This window comes from Anoplophora glabripennis, unplaced genomic scaffold (genome assembly GCF_000390285.2).
Source record: "Anoplophora glabripennis isolate ALB-LARVAE unplaced genomic scaffold, Agla_2.0 scaffold50, whole genome shotgun sequence".
NCBI classification, from domain to species: domain Eukaryota; kingdom Metazoa; phylum Arthropoda; class Insecta; order Coleoptera; family Cerambycidae; genus Anoplophora; species Anoplophora glabripennis.
The window spans coordinates 951,490-970,576 of NW_019416330.1; the positions used below are offsets into that span (position 1 = coordinate 951,490).

At 30.5% G+C, this 19,087-nt stretch overlaps 2 protein-coding genes across 2 annotated transcripts; both read left to right on the top strand.

The window, feature by feature from the left end:
* Nucleotides 1-501: 501 nt before the first annotated feature.
* LOC108914375 (acyl-CoA-binding domain-containing protein 5) lies at nt 502-8,551 on the top strand. The gene is made up of 5 exons (XM_018720190.1): nt 502-755; nt 1,705-1,897; nt 1,954-2,102; nt 2,953-3,074; nt 7,912-8,551. Exons 1-5 carry the CDS (start codon nt 695-697, stop codon nt 8,254-8,256), a joined length of 870 nt encoding a protein of 289 aa, XP_018575706.1. The 5' UTR covers nt 502-694; the 3' UTR covers nt 8,257-8,551.
* Nucleotides 8,552-11,304: 2,753 nt separating this feature from the next.
* LOC108914657 (ornithine decarboxylase antizyme 1) lies at nt 11,305-18,621 on the top strand. Its single transcript, XM_018720507.1, is given in 4 exon segments — nt 11,305-11,501; nt 14,079-14,169; nt 14,171-14,371; nt 18,060-18,621. Coding segments are annotated over 4 exon segments (540 nt in total). The 5' UTR covers nt 11,305-11,400; the 3' UTR covers nt 18,207-18,621.
* The last annotated feature ends 466 nt before the right edge of the window (nt 18,622-19,087 follow it).

Here is a 19,087-nt window from a genome sequence, read left to right on the forward strand (position 1 = left end):
TTGTTAATAGAACTTGTAAGGGCTGAATGTGAAATGTATATCGATGTACGAATAATTCATGAAGTCAAATTATTTAATTCGGTAAAATCTACAAAAAGGCAAATATTAAATAAATTAATGTTATTTAGAGGACAATAAATATATTTAAATTATTTTGTAGTTTTATTTAATATGACACTAAAATATATATATATTTTCTGAATTACAAACTTAAAATTGAACATTTGTCATAAGATGCAATATAATGTTTAATATGTAATAAAAATATTACTTAATCCGGATCTGCTTAAAGATGTGCGCGATCAGATTACCTTCCACACTCCACTTCCCCGGATTTTGCTTGCATTCACTGGTACCCGTGCGTTGGAATTAGATACGGCCAGTCTAGGTGGTCTGTGGTACCGACAGATTCTGTTCTGTGATGGCACAAAACATGTGTTTTGTGCATAATAGTTGGTTTGACGCAAGGATATTTATAATTTATAAATATCCTTGGGTATGACGTAATAGAGAATTGACGTACGTCAATCATTTTAGTTTAGCATGAGTGTAATACTTATAATGATACGTTTTAATTTAGATAGAAGTACGATCTAAAATTGTGCAAAATAAAGTGAGGAATTTAATTTAAATATGTCTTATTGACAGTCACCCATGTTTATTGTATGAAGTTTAGATTAAAAATATTGTAACCATGACAACAGAGGAAAAATTTAATGCAGCTGTAAACGTTATTAGAAGTTTACCGAAAAATGGTAAGTTAAAAGTAATTATTTCATTTATTTACATGAAAAACATTATTTCCAAGTTCTTGGATATTAAAAATTTCGATACTGGATAAAGGGAGACTAATTTTATTTGCACTTACCTATGAAATGTTTGTTTCTACTGTTCTGTCTAGCGTAAGCTTTAGGAAAATATTTAAATATACAAACACAAGTGCCGATTTGTAGATACGCATATATAATATCGCATATATAAATATGTAAAAATTCCAATGCAGAGTACATGGGTTGAAAATAAGAATTAAGTATTAATGTGGGTATAATGTAATATTCCAAAACTTGTACTGCTTTTTTAAAATATTCCATATTAATTTTATATTACATATAATATCAAAAAGTTCTATTTAGTAAATGGTTTATCTATAAAAAAAATGTATCCATATCCATAAATTGCTTTTTACAAGTTGTACTTGAACTTTTACCTTATTGCTCTCATCAGTTAGAACAGTATTATTAACTTTTACTTCTGGCTTTAAAATTGTTTCATGGAATTTTACTTAGCAATATGTCTTCTCTCGGGCAAAAAATTAATTATGATTAATTTTTGCCAAATTTTTCTGGTAGTTACATACAACACATCTGGAATTGGCACCCCAAAACTTTAGACTACTTAAAAATGTAAATATGTAGATAAAAAAATTATTTTTAACATTTTTCATTGAATTGATTAATTTATTTCATATTAAAAAAATATATTCAAGTATTTCTGAGATATTTATAAATGAAATCGAGTAAGTACCTACCTATTACCAACTAAATTATTAATAATATAAATATATTAGAACACTATTGAATGAAGTCAAAAATCATAATAAAATAAATAATCTTAAAGGTCAATTTTTTATTATAATTTTGTTTGTGGGCAAAGTACTTAGAATATTTTTTTAAGAATGTAATATTTATTTGGAAATATTTTCAGGTTCTTATCAACCTAGCAATGATTTGATGTTAAGGTTTTATGGTTATTTTAAACAAGCCACTCTAGGTTCTTGCACTGGATCTAGGCCTGCTTTCTGGGATGTTGTTGGACGAGCAAAATATGACGCATGGAAAAAACTTGGTGATATGTCAAAAGAAGCGGCAATGGCTAAATACGTTGAAGAGCTACATGGGTAAAAACAATTGTATTGAAACTGTGAGTAGAATACTTTAGCATTGTTGCTTTTAGGATTGTAGAAACAATGAGTTATTCTGATAAAGTCGCTAATTTTCTGGAGGCACCGACTAATGAACTTGATACAATCAATATGGATGATCTAGAGTTAATTGCGGGAGATGTGATGGAAAGGGTTCGATCTTTACCGAATTCTCCATTAGGTAAATATTATTGTTCAAATTATTATGTATTATAGATATCCATTTTATGTACAGTCTCAAATGATTGGCCAACTTTTAGTAATGAATTCTACATCACAAATTAGTGAATTAGTTTTTTATTGTTCACAAACATATGTACAGGGCAATTCTCATAACATAACATAACACTCTTATCTTTTCTTAGTAATTTTTGACGGTAACTTTTTCTTCCAAGATATTCTTACAATTGGACCCACCTTTATCATGATCAATGAAGGTTTTACAATAATGTGTTCTTGTCTGCAAAGTGTTTCTTAGGTAAATGGCAAATTGTCGTAAGTGATTATTTCATGTTGGTTTTTGTTGTAACGACTGTTGTGCAAGTAATCATGAAGATGCTTGTTCTCAATTGATCTTTACAATTTGAAATAATCTGCGACTTCATTAATTTTAGACACTTTGTTTTAAACACAAAACGTTTTCCCACATATGTTTATCGAGACTTTTCCGTTAATTTGTGGTGTAAAATCTCAGATTACAATTTGATCAAGCACTTTATTTGCACCCTGTACATTTACCTGAAACTCTTTACTAACTGTTAAATACATGGTTTACAAAACAAAATTTATTGCTAAATAGTGCTTACATCATATCTATTTAAATAAATGTAGCCTCTTTCTAACATGGCTTGAATAGGAGTTGGGTAATTATAAAAAGATGTTTCATAATTTCATAACCAGTTAAGTAGTCTATTAAAAAGTAGTCCAAGACAGATGATTGAATTTATACAACAAACAATTTATATTGTAAATACTGCACACTTTTAATAAATAATATCCAAAATGATAGAACTTTCATATGTATATTTTAGCTTCTAGAGAAGCTTCTCCTGTTAGATTTGGATCTAATGCAGGCTCCTCTGCATCTCCATCACCCAGTACACAGGAGGATGAATCAGACCATAGTGATGACGAATATATAGATACTATAGAGGTAGGTATTATTCATAAGTTTATTGTTACTCGGAACCTTGAATATAACGAGCGTTCAAATACAAACGTGGTCGAAGTTGGCTCTGACACATTGGACGTAGGGAGTAGCTTATAGCGACCAACTTAACCTCATTTCTCAACGAGCTGTATAGCAGCTGTCAGTTTCAATAACGTTAATGACTATATAACTTTATTTTAAAGAATAATCGTGATAACAATAACAAACAATTAAAGGAGAACAAACGCAAATCTTTTTTTAACACTGTGTGGCAGGTACCGACTGATACTCCCATCATTTGTGATAAAACACGTACAGAAGTTCTTGGCGCATTTTCCATTATTTGTTGGACATTTTCTTTTAATTCTTCAGTCCGCTTTTTAGGTCGGCCGCTTCCTTCTTTTCTTGTTACACTGCCCGTTTCATGAAAAACATTAACACAATGCTGAACTGCACTTTGAAAAATTTTGTACTCAACAACGCCTGGAAATTGATTTTGAAATTCTATGAAACATTCCTCAATAGAATACTTCCATATTCCATCAATCTTGCGTCCATTTCTAAAGTAGGACTCTATGATAAACACTTTTTGTTCTTGAGAAAACACCATTTTAAACGCTTTTTAAAACGAAAATATTCAAATTGATAGCGGCGATATAGCGCTTTGACGGATGACATTTAAGTTCATTTGCTATACGCTACGCCCTACGTCCAAATTTTCAGAACCAACTTGACCACGTTTTTATTTGAACGCTCGTTATATAGAAACCCTTAATAAAGTCACAGAATTGATCAAATAAAGTTGACATCAAGTGCTATGATAATTATCAGTACTTGGCCAGGTATCACAGTTTAAATTTGTAATAGTGAGATAAATGGAAATCAACTTCAAACAAAAAAAAAATGGGAGAATATTGAGAAAAATAATTATGCTGATAAATATTTTGAAATTAAATCTTTTTATATTTAAATAATAATTGAGATTTTTATGATGTTAAGATTACGTTTAGGGAATTTGATCCCGGCCCTTATTTCTAATCTCGGGATTTCAAGATTATTCTTAGTCAATCCCGGGATCCGGAGATTATTTCCGTATTGAGGGTTACAAATTAAAAATAAGAAAATTTTACAGAAATCAGCTCTTTAATCAACAAATCAAGATTTAGACAAAAATCAATGTAATCAAAATTTAGACAAACCGACGTATTTTACAGTATATGTACACCTAGCTAGACTTCGAGTCAGACTAACCAGACTTAAAATCACTCAGTCCTTATGTTACAGTTATTCATTATTACAGTATAACTTACATAAATTGAAAAAACCTTTATGTAACAGACTATGCAAAAAAACATTGAAAATTAACAAACATTTCTTTTAACATCGACTAAATAGACAATTTTCATGTAACAACCTAGTAAGTTTCTTAGCAAAAAGTATTTAAAAATTATATTAAAAACGCACTGTAAAATGCATTGAGCAGTGCTCTTGATTGCAGCAGAAAATCAATTAGCGACCTCGAAAATTCAAAAATACAAAAATATCACTATAAGTAAGTAACCCAGTGAAAATTGCTTGCCTATCATTTTTCAAAATACAATAAGTTTTATTCTATGCAATCATCGTATTTTATATTAAAATGATAGGGAAGCGGTCCTGTTGAGAGCACTAGCACTGAGTGTGTGTTTCTCTTTACGCAGTGTATTTTGCAACTTTTTAAAATGATGTCAATCTGGAAAATCTCGGGATCAGAAAAATTTATTCCGAAAATTTCAGGACTGAAAAGCGGTTGGGATCCCGACAATCGGGATCCTGGAATCAAATCCGCTAATCATGTTACAGTATACAGTACGCGCCTAAAGTATGGAATAAATTCAGTAAAAACGAAACAAATTTTTTTTAGGGAAAAATCCTCGAACAGGTCGATTTTTAATTTAAAAAATACATATTTTAGCATAAAATGCGATTTTCAACCATCATTTGTTTTGGAGTAATGACATCATCTACATTTTTTTTAAATAGCGACCCCCTATTTTTTTTCTTGATTTTGAAAGATTGTTTCATTGTCGATCCGACAGTATTAAAATGTTGCCATCTTACATAGGAAATAAGTTTTCGAGTAAATGACGATTGAATGTTAGAAAACCCAAATCAATTAAAATAAAGCAAAAACATTATCAAATTTAGTTTTTAGAAATGCCTTAAGTTTTTTATGGATCACGTAGGTGTAAATCTTTACAAAGTGTCACTGTCATACCGACTTTCTAAGTATTGTAAGCGATATAAAAATTATTGTTGAATTTAATGTATTATGGCACATTTAACTGTCACACAAAGAATTGAAATTTCAATTCTTATCGGATGCGGGGATATAACTAGAACGCAGCAGGAGGTTTGGGATTTATTAAATGAAAAACATCCAGATCGCCGTATCAGCCAATCAGTCAGTAAGATAGAATCTAAATTTAGAGAAACTGGCAATGTTGTAGATATTCCAAAACTTGGACGTCCAAGCGTTAGTGAAGATCACAAACAGAACATTTTGATAAGTATGGTAGATAATCCTCATAATACTTCACGATTGCTTGCATTAAACAATGAAATGTATCCTGAAGAAGGAAAAATATTATCCCTACAAAATTCAACTTGTGCAGGAACTTAATGGAGACGACCCGACCGCTGCTTACACTTTTGTGAAATTGTGATGGATTTACGTCAAGTAAATAGACATTTACACCGGCAAATACTTTTTTCAGACGAGGCCACGTTTTGTCTCAATAGTACAGTGAACCGTCAAACTTGCAGGTATTGGAGTCAGGAAAATCCTCATTGGATGGCAGAGACACATACCCAATACCCACAGAAATTAAATGTGTGGACTGGAATAGTTGACAACAAAATAGTAGGGCCTTTCTTCTTTGAAGGAACCCTTACAGGAGAAAGATATTTAGAGTTTTTACAAAATGACCTTGTTCCAGCGCTTGCAGTAATTTTTCCTAACGATAATGACCCTGATATTCCTGATGACACCATATGGTTTCAGCAAGACGGTGCACCTCCGCACTATGCACGCCCTGTTCGAGATTTTCTGGACAATTGTTTTCCTAGGAGGTGGATCGGCAGACGAGGACCGATGGCATGGCCCGCGAGATCCCAGGATCTTACATCCCTGGACTATTTCTTATGGGGCTACTTAAAGTCCAAAGTGTACGTTAATAGACCACATAATTTAGAAGAACTCCAAAATAGATGAAATACACAGAGTTACCCCAGAAATAATTCATAATGTGCAAGAAGAATTTCTACACAGACTTGCGTATTGTCAAGAAGTCGGTGGGTGGTAATTCGAATGCTTGACATAGGAATTGTTATTTTTTAATGAACAAAATTTATATTTTCTAACATTCAATCGTCATTTACTCGAAAACTTTCCTATGTAAGATGGCAACATTTTAATACTGTCGGATCGACAATGAAACTCTTTCAGTCAAGAAAAAAAATAGGGGGTTGCTATTTAAAAAAAATGTCGATGACGTCATTACTCGAAAACAAATGACGGTTGAAAATCGCCTTTTATGCTAAAATATGTATTTTTTAAATTAAAAATCGGCCTGTTCGAGGATTCTTCACAAAAAAAAATTGTTCCGTTTTTATTGAATTTATTCCATACTTTAGGCGCGTACTGTATATTGATAATTTTTCACATTAAATTTTTGAAAAAATTTGTTTATTAGTGTAAAATCAGCTAATTAATTTTGAGCATTTTCCATATCAATAATTAAAATTGCCGACCATTGTACAATAATCCCATTTTTATGTGTCTTGGTTATTATTAGGTAAATATAGAAAGTTGCACTTTTTTTGAGAGAAATCCTCAGATCTAACAGATTTTTGCTGGTTTTAATTTTGAAATTGGAAAAAAAAGACAATTTTTTGATATTTTATGTCTGTGCATGGAGCTGATCTTTTTTCTAAAGTGAAAATTCAGTGGCATCATAATATTTTTTATCTTTTTTATCGTTATTCAAACGTATTGAATGCTATTCTCTGTTTTACAGAATTATGTTTAAAACAGTAAATGAGTGAGGTTTTAAATTGATCAATATGGTAAATGCCCGTCCATCAAATTATATGTTCCTCTCTTTTATATACAGGCTGTTACAGATTTGCTTCTCACTACAGGGATCTCGGAAATGGTAAGAGGTACGAAGTAGCTTAAATGGGGGCAAAGTTGCGTAATCAGGGGACCAACATTATGCCTCTACAAAAAACAAGGCTAATATGATTAGTTTTTGAAATATTTGGAAAAAAACGGAAATTTTGGTAATCCGTTTTTGTTTCATATCAGCCTTGTTCGAGGTGATATTGAAAAAAGAAGAACACTTTCTCAAGGCCACTTTTTTTCCCTCTATCGAATGGCATAATCAATTTTTATATGTAACGTTTCGTCTCTACAGGACCATCATCAACTTCATTTTTTTAAATATGTCCCTAGAAATTTTATTACATTTTTTGCAAGCCTTTATGACCCCCAATACTGTACTGCCTCAGCATGAACCACATTCAGACGTTTCGACTCGAAAAATTCATCTTCAATGTATTCCCTGTAGTGAGAAGTGAATTTGTAACAGCCTGTATTTGGAATTTGAAAAGACAAGATCTTGCGCTAAATTTAAAAACTTGACTGTTTTGAGTATAGCAATGTAATTTTGAGAATTTGTCAACAATTCCGTCTTTTATTTAATTGGTTCTCTACTGGAAAGTTGAAATAAATATCATTTATTAAATAAAATTGAGCCTATTGAAAAAGGTGATTCACTTCAAATCTGTTGTTTTTTAGAATCCAGAGCCACGAAAATATATTTCGAGCAACATATCAACGAACGAGTTACCTAATGGTAATGTTCTGCATATACAAAGCCAACACATTTCTAGATCAAGAACTAAGCCTCAGAATAACATAGATATATCACAGGAAATATCCAGGGCCGTTCAGAACATGAAGGAGGATATTGAGAAGTTAAAAACAAAAGTTAATTTTATAGAAAATGCTAACAGATCAGCAAAACTTCAAAGGAGAAAATGGTTTTTAGGAGAAACATCACCTCAAGTTTTTGTTTTTCTTTTAATTTGGCCATTTATAGCCAATTTCATAATGAATAGATTCCTTATTAGGAGGAACTAATATGTACACTTGTTTACTGTTCAAGTTGTTATAAAACTGTTTAGGATCGGTATTACAAGATTAACTTGTAACATGTATTGTGGTATATATGTTTTTATATATAATTTAATAATGAGTTTTTAAGATAAACAGCTATCTTCAGATTTTAAAAGGTGATTGTATTTTATATTTTTATAATGTTGATTTAACGGAGGTCCTTAGTCAGTAATTAGGATTTCTTTAGTTTTTTTTTGTTTGATTGTTTTTATAGGTATATGTACATATATGTTGGTGATGAGTTTGTTATATTTTTAGTATCTAAATTGTTTTTTGTTATCATTTTGAATAAAGAATTTTTTAATAGTTCAAAGGGTATATAATCATGAGTTATGTGAAAAGTTTTATTAAATAGTGTGAAATACTTAACCAGCAAAGTAATAATTATTTTCAAGGTAAGTGAAATTTTTTCTGCTTTGATTGTATCTACAAGGAGATTTCTATAAGTACTATACTTACACATATGTTGAAACTCGGTGCAATAAAGGTGTTTATAAGAAAATCTGATTTTCTCCCGTTTTTATTTTATCAACTGAAAAAAATTAACCACAATCCGTAAAGGCTTATTATCTATACGGTGGCAGTTTTCGTTATGGACTATCACTGTGTAGATAACTTTGTTACAAATTATTCTCATCACATACAAAGTTGGGTGAGCGAGCTGACGTCGCAAATTCTGGAGCACATAACCGACTCTAGCAGGCATCATATGTATTTATTTATCAAATAGTCAGGTTTTCAAAAAGTTATTGAAAAGTGCCTGTTATCTATAAACACAATGATGTATTTATTAATGTTATTAAACTATAAATAAAATGAGAATGGGCTCGTTCAGCAAATTTTTTTATTTGCTTAACGGAAATATATTGCAATTTTAGGGTTCTCTGCAAAAAATTAGAATTTATATCGCCTACAAGTCGTCCAAAAAAATCATAAAACTGGTGCGCTGAATCGGCGGGTGTGACGTCAGCGCATGGGAAACCGATGCCGCATGCTTACGTATGTCAGTCAGTCCGACTGACGCAGTCGGCAATCGAGGTTTAGTTGCCTGTTAAGTTTCGATTGAGTACATTAAAAATTAAAATACCAAATTTTGTTAGCAATATGGAACACAGAACAGAAAGATATTATAAATATAGTATTGTTCCCCAGTGTGAGGACGCCTAAGAAAATAATAATGACCCCGTAATTCTGTCGTGCAGATTTAAAATCAATAGTCTATTTGTCTAATTTGTTTTTTTCAATATCTTTTATTTGAAAAATGACATTTTGGAAGCAACAAAACTACCATGCGTAATTTAGGTATGTAATAAATACGTTTGTATCTTCTAGAAACGCACTTGTGTTTTCCATTGTTGATTTTTTTAAATACCTACAGGTACTAAGTATTTATATAAAAATACATAATAAATATTATTATGTAGGGGCCGGGCAGGATGGTTAGTTTCACAAAAATAAAAACTATTTGTTTCAATCTTCAAAGTTGTATTTTCCTCACATTAAACTTAACATGTGTCTTAACCTACCCTCATAAAATCGATTCTCGTCTTCTTCCTCTTTTTTCCCCACTCCCCTAACTCACAGTTCTACCAATCTAGATACTAACAACAACGGGCGGCAAATTTAAGTTCATAATAAAATGCCTACAGTTAATATATTTATATTAGGTAGATTTTATGTAGTTTCCATGGGAATAAAAATAGTAATAAGAATTTTGTAAATTAGGTAAATCTTTGAAACTTGTGACACAAACGGTTTCGTTCGATTAAACGCAAATTCTTATTCTATTTACTATTCTGATTGTACAAGAACATCAAAACTTTCGCCACAAACGTACTTTAAAGAAGTTTTACACGTTATTGAAACGTAACCTTTGCATTTTCACTCCTCTCATCTCAGCACTGCTAAAGTCGTCGTTTTTATTAAAAAAAAGCCATAGCCCTTAAGAAACCTACTTCTGGCAAATCAGAAGAATCTGCTTTTACGAAATTTGTTTCCATTTTTTAAATTTAATATGCACAAATGTTAAAACATTCTGTAGATGCAGAAACTCATCTATATAAAAGTAGCGCCAAGCCGGCTGACCGTCCCATGCGGTGACGTCATTGCATTGCCATGGCTGAGACAAATATTCGCATTTTAAAAATTATAGTTTGAAAACGACTCAACGGATTGAGTTGAAATTTTCAGGATCACCTAATGAGCAATACTTTGTGTATACAAAATAAGAACGTTTTTGAATATTTACTGAATGACCTCATTGTATATTCGACAGTATTGAATGAAATTTGTGCCCAAATGCTTGATTAAACATATAATATCACAAAACATATAGTATAATATCCTGATTGTGAATATACCAACCTCCCTTTTGTGATATATTTTTGAATGCCCCATGTATTTACCATAGCAGAACATCATGCAGTATCATTTATCTAGCACATCATGGCAGCAAGGTTCCTTAAAAACCTTTACTTGGCATTGCAGCGGCTAAAAATTCTTAATTAGTAATAATGTAATGTTCCCACTTTATCAGTAAAAGACCATCCCTGATATGTCATTGATCCATCCGAGTGCAATGAATGAAACACTTGGATGTTATTTTGATTTGATCAAATAATTTTGACAGAAATGTGATGGTTCTAATTCTAAATAATAAAAATATTAGATCTATGGATAAAATATTGCAATAGATAACTTCACTTTTTATATGTTAGCACGCTTTAATTCTCGCGAAATTAATTAAAAATAGCTTAATTCCTCTATAGTCAATGTCAAAATTGGAACATTACAACGTTACGTTGTACCGTAACCGTTGTACGTTGGAACGTTACATTTACAAAGTAATTTCATTTACTATCAATAAATAATTCATGATTACGTCATACCATAAGTAATATCCAAAATATCTCACACGTGTAAACTGGGCTTTATAAATATAGTCGAAAAAAATTGCCTATTGACGTCATTAATATTTGTCTGTCAAAAATTCTTATCTTCTTGAAAGTTGTAAAATGTCAAAGGATATCAAGATTTCGTCATTGTGTAAAAGCAATTAGTTGCGAGCACTTTGTGCGTTGCATTTAAATTGTTTCGTTTGTTATAATTATGTTTATTAGTGCCTCCGAGGCCGTTAATTCCGATACAAGTACGGACGCTAACATAAGTAATAGTGAGGAAGCAATGCCTGCTGTAATTAGTAGTAATTCGTAAGTATAATGTCTTAAGTGATTCCAACTTCTTTATGAGGTATCACGATAAATTTCGGATATAAAGCTATAGGAATTTAAAACAAATAAATACCGTAGGATTTAATTCGATTTAGTAATTTTCAATCATAGTCATTTTCCAGAATGTTCTTAATTGGAAAAAATAATGGAAAACGGAGAAAATGTTATCTTATCATTGCTATATAAATAGCATTATTTTCTACTAGTGAAATGAAACAATTGGATATTTATTTTTATTATGGTGGTATATGTTAATAACGTTTACCAAACAAACTTTGTGGTTCTTTGTAGATGAATGAAGATGTAAATTTGTTTGACCGATTGGTTTAAAAAACTCCAACGGCATCAACTTGTGTTCCAGTAATTTTCCATTACATTTTATTGGCTGTATAAATATTATACTATAATACAAATAATTATACGTATTATCATAATAATAACAACATATTTGCACTTTTGTTTGATATGTTGTTTTGTTTTGAACCTTTTTGAACTTTAAAAAGGAAAAAAAAATTGGACATAACTCGTTTATTTTAGCTAACTGTAATAACTTTTCTGATTTTTATTACAAGTTTTTATTTAACTTGCCTTGTTAGTATGGGTCAAATCTTGCAACTGAGTTTTAAAAGTTATCCCCAAACGATTGAACTGAAATTTTGCATACACATTTGAATGGTACAAAAGCTTGTAAAAAAATTTTTTTTGTATACATGGACTTATTTGATCAATGTATTGAGTCAAAAACGGATTTAATTAACCTTTGCATTAGTTTTTTGAAAATTAAATTTTACGGCTAGTTTTATAGGTATGTACCTGTCACAATTGTACTTAAAATAGATTTTAAAAAATGCTGATATTAATTTCAAATTGTTTGCTTCAACAATTTGTAAAATTTTTAATTGTAAATAAAAATGCAGACAGAATAGTATTCTTAATTTGCATGGTTCATTCATTAAATAAATATCAAACATGTTTTGGCCATTTAGATGAAAAGTTTTGCAAAAAATAAATATTGATTTTAACCAACCAAAACTGTCTTTTGAGTAATATATCAGGTGATATGAAAAACAAACAATATTTTGATTATTTAGTTGAAAAATGTTTTATAAATGATATGCGATAAGTGTATAGAATAAACAATTTTAGTTTTAGATAAAATGTTGATAGGTTATTAAAAACATGTGCAACTAATGACCATACTTGAGGAATATACGCTGCTACACATAAAATAATTTTGTAAAGTTTGAAGTATTAGTTGTTAATTATAATGATTAATTATAAATTCTGATTTCTAACAAAAGCAATAAATAACATTTTTTTATCAAGAAATACCAAAAACTGAGGCCTCCTTTTAGGGGGATTTACTGTATCCCGCTGTATCCTAACATTTTTGACCTTTGGTGAACTGTTTACGAATTATCTACAGAATTTATTTAATTAATAATTTCTAAGAGGTTTCTGTTTGTAAAATTGAAATTGTTATTAGAGATGTTAAGACATTACTTCTTTTTGTTATTTTTTAGTTAAAATTAATTGATAGTCTCGTCCATCAAGACTTTAATTTATTAGAAAATAATGTTTCGTATGGGCAGAACTAGTATTATAAGGATGCTTTATAATGCTTAAATTTTGGAAAATATTTAATACACAATTCTAATGATAATAACATTCAGATTGATTTTACCATTTGTCTTGTCCCGACCTAAAATTTGGTCTTAAATTAAATCATATATTTTTGTTTAAGTTATGAAATTTATATCCAAGCATTGGTTTTTAAAATGCATAGTTCAGTTTTTGGTGTGTATGGTTTCTCCAATTTTTCTTCAGGGGATAAAAACGAGAAGAAAGTGGTTATTGTTATATTAAACTGAATTAAGTACCTATATTACTTATGTATTCTCTCATAAGTATATGGATTTTTGCTGGAAGTATTATATTTTTGATTTTTTGAGAAAAATTCGCACCTCAAAAAAATTGTTAGAATAATCTCACTACTAAATAAATTTAGATTTTGATGTACAGGATGTTCAGTAAATAAATAAGAAAATATCAAATAATTGAATAGCAAAATATTTGATTTTCACTTAAAAATGTCATCAAAAAGTATGAATAACATACAAATCTGACCAAAATTTAATAATTAGATTTTTTTAGTAATAAATATGTCAAGACAAAATAGAATGATTGAAATCATCTTGCTGACACCCACAAGCATTTCTATCCTTTTTTCAAACTCCAGTAAAATGTTGGTCATAGAGGCTGTAGCTTCTAGTGTGCCACTTCTGTGGTAGTCAATGGTTAGACAATTCTGGGCTGCTTACCATGTCTGTTTAAACTTCTTGATGTATAGAGAGATACAATGTCTTTTTTATTTCATATTACGTTTTTAAATTGTACTTTGTTGGAACCAGCCTAGAAGTTGTTCAAACTATATTAGCTTCAATAATTCAATATTAATATAGAAAATCAGTAGCTTTATTGTGGCCAAATTGGGATTCTGAGGTGATTGTTATCGATGAGACATGTTATTTAACTGTTTCCCATTTCTTTCAGTAGTATGTTGCTGAGTAGTAAACGTTCCGCCAGTAGCGCTTCAGAGGCCGATTGCTACAACATGTCTCTCGGCGCCGGGCCTCTGTGGTGGTCCTGATGCCCCTGGGGAGACCAGGGGCTCGCCGCCTTTGCGGCTAACTTTTCGCACTGGCCGTCAGCCATGGGACACTGTCTTGCAGGGGCGCACTTTGTATGTTGCCCTTCCACCACGTGTCCTTGCCGAGGGCTCCCGTGAGAGTTTTGTTGCACTGCTTGAGGCTGCAGAGGAGGATCTTAAATGCGAACATGTCATAGTGGTGAGAATAATTGGGTTAAATCTCTTTTTTTTAATATCTATCTACAGAGTGGTCCTAAATTGTCTCAATATTTTCAAGTTACCTTATTGTAATTTTGCTTCCTTAAAAAAAAAAAAAAGTAATAACCCATCACTTTTAGAAACATTTCACTGGAATGTGGGGAGATTTTTGGAATAACCGGATATAAATATCAGCTTATTTTTTACCTAAATGTACTTTTGTTTTTGCCATATTATTTTTGTTGCTAGAGATTTTGAGAAAACTCAGATATTTTTGGAATCAAAAGTTTTATTTACTAAAAAAATGTGTATGTACATGTTGCGTATTACTGATATGCACCACTTCATAGAAAAATGGATTTCAGTCATCAATTACAAACGACTATTTGGGAGTATTTTGATACAATTAAACTTCACTCTATTGCTAAATTTACAAAAGTCGAAAAAAATATTTAATTTAGTTGCAAATTTAATATAAACGACTGATAGTTACTAACTGGAATTAAAAATTGAAATTGTCTTTCTCTGGAATAGTAGTATTTTGCAATGTACAATATAACCTTTTCTACAGTATGTAGATAAAATTACTTTTCAAAACACCTCAGTCTCAAAATCTTTACCAGCAAAAAAATATAGCAGCAAATAAAGGACCGTTAAAGGTGTTCTTTGTTTTAGTTCAAAAGCAAACTGATATTTATATTCTGTTGCTCCAAAAACACCTGCTGTTCCAAATTTAATTGAAATATCTTTTTTTTTTAAAGACAAATTAAAAAAATGTATGGGAATTATCCAATCCTGGGGACTAATTTTCTCAAAGGTTAAAAGTCTCGGAAAAACAACAAATCGAGTGTGACACAAACTTACTAGTTTTTCGTAGTTTAATGATCTTATTCACAGATTGAATATTAGAAAAGGATTATCACTTTGAAAATTGTTAGTTCACAAATTATTTAAGCGGTTTTTAGTATTTTTACAGCGTACACACTCACAGCGATGTTTTAGCAAGTATATTTATTCAGTCCAGAAAATCAGGGCACAAAAGGAACGTGTAAAAAAGCAAATATTTTCAAGACAAATTAAATCAAATTTAAACGAATTTGTATAGGCAACAAGACTTACAATTAATAATATTTATTTAAATTTAAAAAAAGAACATTACGAAAAAAAATGAAATAAACTAATTTTATTTAAAGGCTAACGACTTTTTACGAAAATTGTACTGAGGTAAGTGAATCTATATCGGTTTATTTTCATCCAAGGATGCTATCCTTGAGACATGGCTTCTGTATACCCTGTAGATACATACATACATATCTTTTTTTTCAAGTGTTTACATCAATTATTTAATTGTAATAATTGTTTGTGTAATGTACTACATTAATTTACTTTAGATAACTAATTGTACATTAAATATTTTGCCAAATGTTTTAGTATTTTATGTCTTTTTTAAGATTACATTAATTTTGAACACAAAAACACAGTTTTCACTTGTCATTTTCTCAATAATTTTATATACAGACTTACAAATTCTCTTCTCACTACAGGGACCTCGGAAACGGTAGCTTAAATGAGGGCAAAGTTGCATAATCAGGGGACCAACATTATGCCTCTAAAAAACCAAGGTTAACATGATTAGTTTTCGAATTATAAAAAAAAAACGAAATTTTGTAAGTTCATCAGTTTTTGTTTCATTTCAGCCTTGTTTGAGGTGATATTGAAAAAAGAAGAACAACTTCTCATGGTAACATGTCTCTCCAGTACTATCATCAACTTCATTTTTTTAAATACGATCCTGAATATTTTATTACATTTTTTGCAAGCCTTGATGACCTCCAAATCTGTACTGCTTTACCCCGAGTCAGATTCAGACGTTTTGTCTCGAAAAATTCATCTTCAATATATTTGTTCCAAATTTTCCTAAATTTTTTATTTAGATTTCTTTGTATATTGAATTATCGTACACTCTAAGTGTCGTTGGATCCTGTGAAATCCACCTAGTTATTTATACTATGTATTACCATTTTAGGCTAAAATAAGCTCACCATCACACGTTACAATAAAACATTATTAGAGTTTTAATCACGTGATCATAGTTATTTTTAGGTTTCTCGAGGGCTTAAAATTCAAACAAATTTCGATCTATTTTTTTTCAGGATATTCATACAAGTACATCTGACATGCTTTTTCGCAGTTGCAGTTACAGTAGTTATAATAAATTCCGATCATATTACGTTTATCTTCATTTTCAGCATTTGCCAAAATGGAAACATTTTTGAACATTTACTGTAATTTTTTGAAGTATAATATTCATTTGGAGTTTTGGTTCTTATGCATTTTTAAGAATTAATTTGTCATAATGAAATTCAAATTATTGTAATAATGTCTTTATTTAATTTAATTAATTAATTTTGACGCAACAACTTATCAAGTTATGTATGGCCAGGTGATGGTAATAGTTTAATTAACTAGGTGGATTTCACAGGGTCTAACGACACTTAAGAGTGTACAATAATTCAATAAACATAGAAATCTAAATAAAAAAATTAGATAAACTTGGATCTTGGAACATTGAAGATGAATTTTTCGAGACAAAACGTATGAATCTGATTGAGGCTGAGGCAGTACAGAATTGGAGATCATGAAGGCTTGCAAATAATGTAATAAAATTTCCAGGGTTGTATTTAAAAAAATTAAGTTGATATAGGGAACAAGTTGGCATGAGAAGGTTTTCTTCTTTTTTCAATATCACCTCAAACATGGCTGAAATGAAACAAAGACGGATTTTGAAAATTTTGGTTTTTTTTTTAATATTCCGAGATCCCTGTAGTGAGAAGCGAATTTGTAACAGCCTGTACATGCTGTTTAGACCATAGGTACAGGGGTGTTAATTTTAAGACAATTACAGTGTGTTTACAAATTTGGAAATTGGTTTTTTATTGACGTATCAATAGATTCAGTATGTTATTTTGGTATAGCACAAGAGTAATGAGTTGGAACCCGATACATACATACATCCAAAAGTATTTCTTCAAGAAGATCTGATAAATCATTTTCAGAAATTCAGAAAAATTTCATTGCAGGCAAATTTAGCTTGTCTCAGAATAAAGTTGTAGCAGGGAAGTCCCTGTGTTGATATTTCGCCATATACAAAATCGGTGAGCAGTAGATATATTGAATATTGAATTAAAAAGCAGCCAACTATTAATTTGCCTTTTTCTTTCACCTCCACTGTTTACATGGAATCGTTTTCTTTGCAGGTGTATAAATCTTTGGTGGCTATCGTTATATTTTTGTCGGCACACTAACATATATTTTTTCTCCACCCAGTGCAACCTAATGCAAGTATTAATAAAAGAACTATTAGCCTGAGTGGATTGAGTGCTTCATATATTGAGTTAAAAGTAACAGTTGGAGCAAGCAGTATTCAATTATACATGTTATTAAAAAAACATATTTTCTTCTGGGTAGCTTTTGCAAAGGTTAACTTTTACTAATCGGCTTTTATCGTGACTCTTCCAATTAAAAATAATTCTGCAAGTTTGAAAACACCCTATATTATAGTCATTTATACAAGTTACTTGTGAAATGTACACAAAAAGTAAGAAACTGTAGGAGGTAAAGAACTAATTTACAAAAATGATAATACATATATTATTCTGGTGGTTAGAATATAGGTACATCTCTTCTAGGTTTTTGCCAACGATCATCCTGAGAGGGCAAAATTGATAAGGACATTCATGTTCTTTGGGTTTACAGTGTTATCTCCAACCTCTCCACTAATGCCTCCATCGTTAGCCTCAGGCAATGTGTGCATGGTATATAACATCGAGGAGTAGTCTACCCCCAGCAGAGCCTCGGTCACTTCGGTTTTGTTCACCTTAGTTTTAAATATCTTTTGTGATGTCCCATAGTTTCTATTTAAAGCTTTCAAACAGCTTACACTTGCGCCACTTTTGCTTATTTTCATCTTTAGTATTGTATGATTGTCTGTTTGTCAAAGGCAAAGGTAAATTTCATCTCTTTCACATCGTACAAGTATACATCACTTTCTTTTTCTTATATTTAGGTGTGTTATAGTATATGTATTTGTTCTTTCTATTTAACAATATGTAGTTTTATATTATTAAATTTATATTTAGGTATATTGGCTGGTGAACAAATCTAGGTGGTAAATTTAAAGCGGCAGTGCGAAAATATTGTGCCCCTATATATATATATTAACAAAAAAAAACAAAAAAAAATCATATAAGACTAAACAATTAATAATGGTTGTTTATTATAAAGTATATTTCATTTATAAGTTTTTTGTAACCTTTAAACTTTGATCAATATGCCATTATTTTTTGTTGTTTGTGTCGTTTAGTGTTAACATAGTTTTAAGTATCCATTTTCAGTTTAATCTTTTATCACTCATTCCACAGTTATTATATTCGTCTTTAGCGAAATTTGGTCATTGTATTGAATACTTTCATAAATAAATCATATTTTAGTTAAAAAGTGTTTTAATTACCGTAACATCTAAAATATGCTCATGTCTTGTGCCGTAAGATGGATAAACATTTCATACAGTCGGGAGGCTTTCAGGTTAAGCTGGAGAGAAGGCTATTAATGATGATTTAAAAAATTGCAATTGTTTATTTGGAAATATAAAAATAATTACATATACAGGTTCGGAAAGTCCCCATGGTACATCGGCCATTACGTGAGAGCGATAAAG

What these genes read in the sequence shown, in the direction of transcription:
- LOC108914375 (XM_018720190.1), top strand. Translation starts at nt 695, where the DNA reads ATGACAACAGAGGAAAAATTTAATGCAGCTGTAAACGTTATTAGAAGT. An exon ending in TAGAAGTTTACCGAAAAATG is followed by an intron (nt 756 to 1,704) that starts GTAAGTTAAAAG and finishes AAATATTTTCAG; the next exon opens with GTTCTTATCAACCTAGCAAT. An exon ending in TACGTTGAAGAGCTACATGG is followed by an intron (nt 1,898 to 1,953) that starts GTAAAAACAATT and finishes TGTTGCTTTTAG; the next exon opens with GATTGTAGAAACAATGAGTT.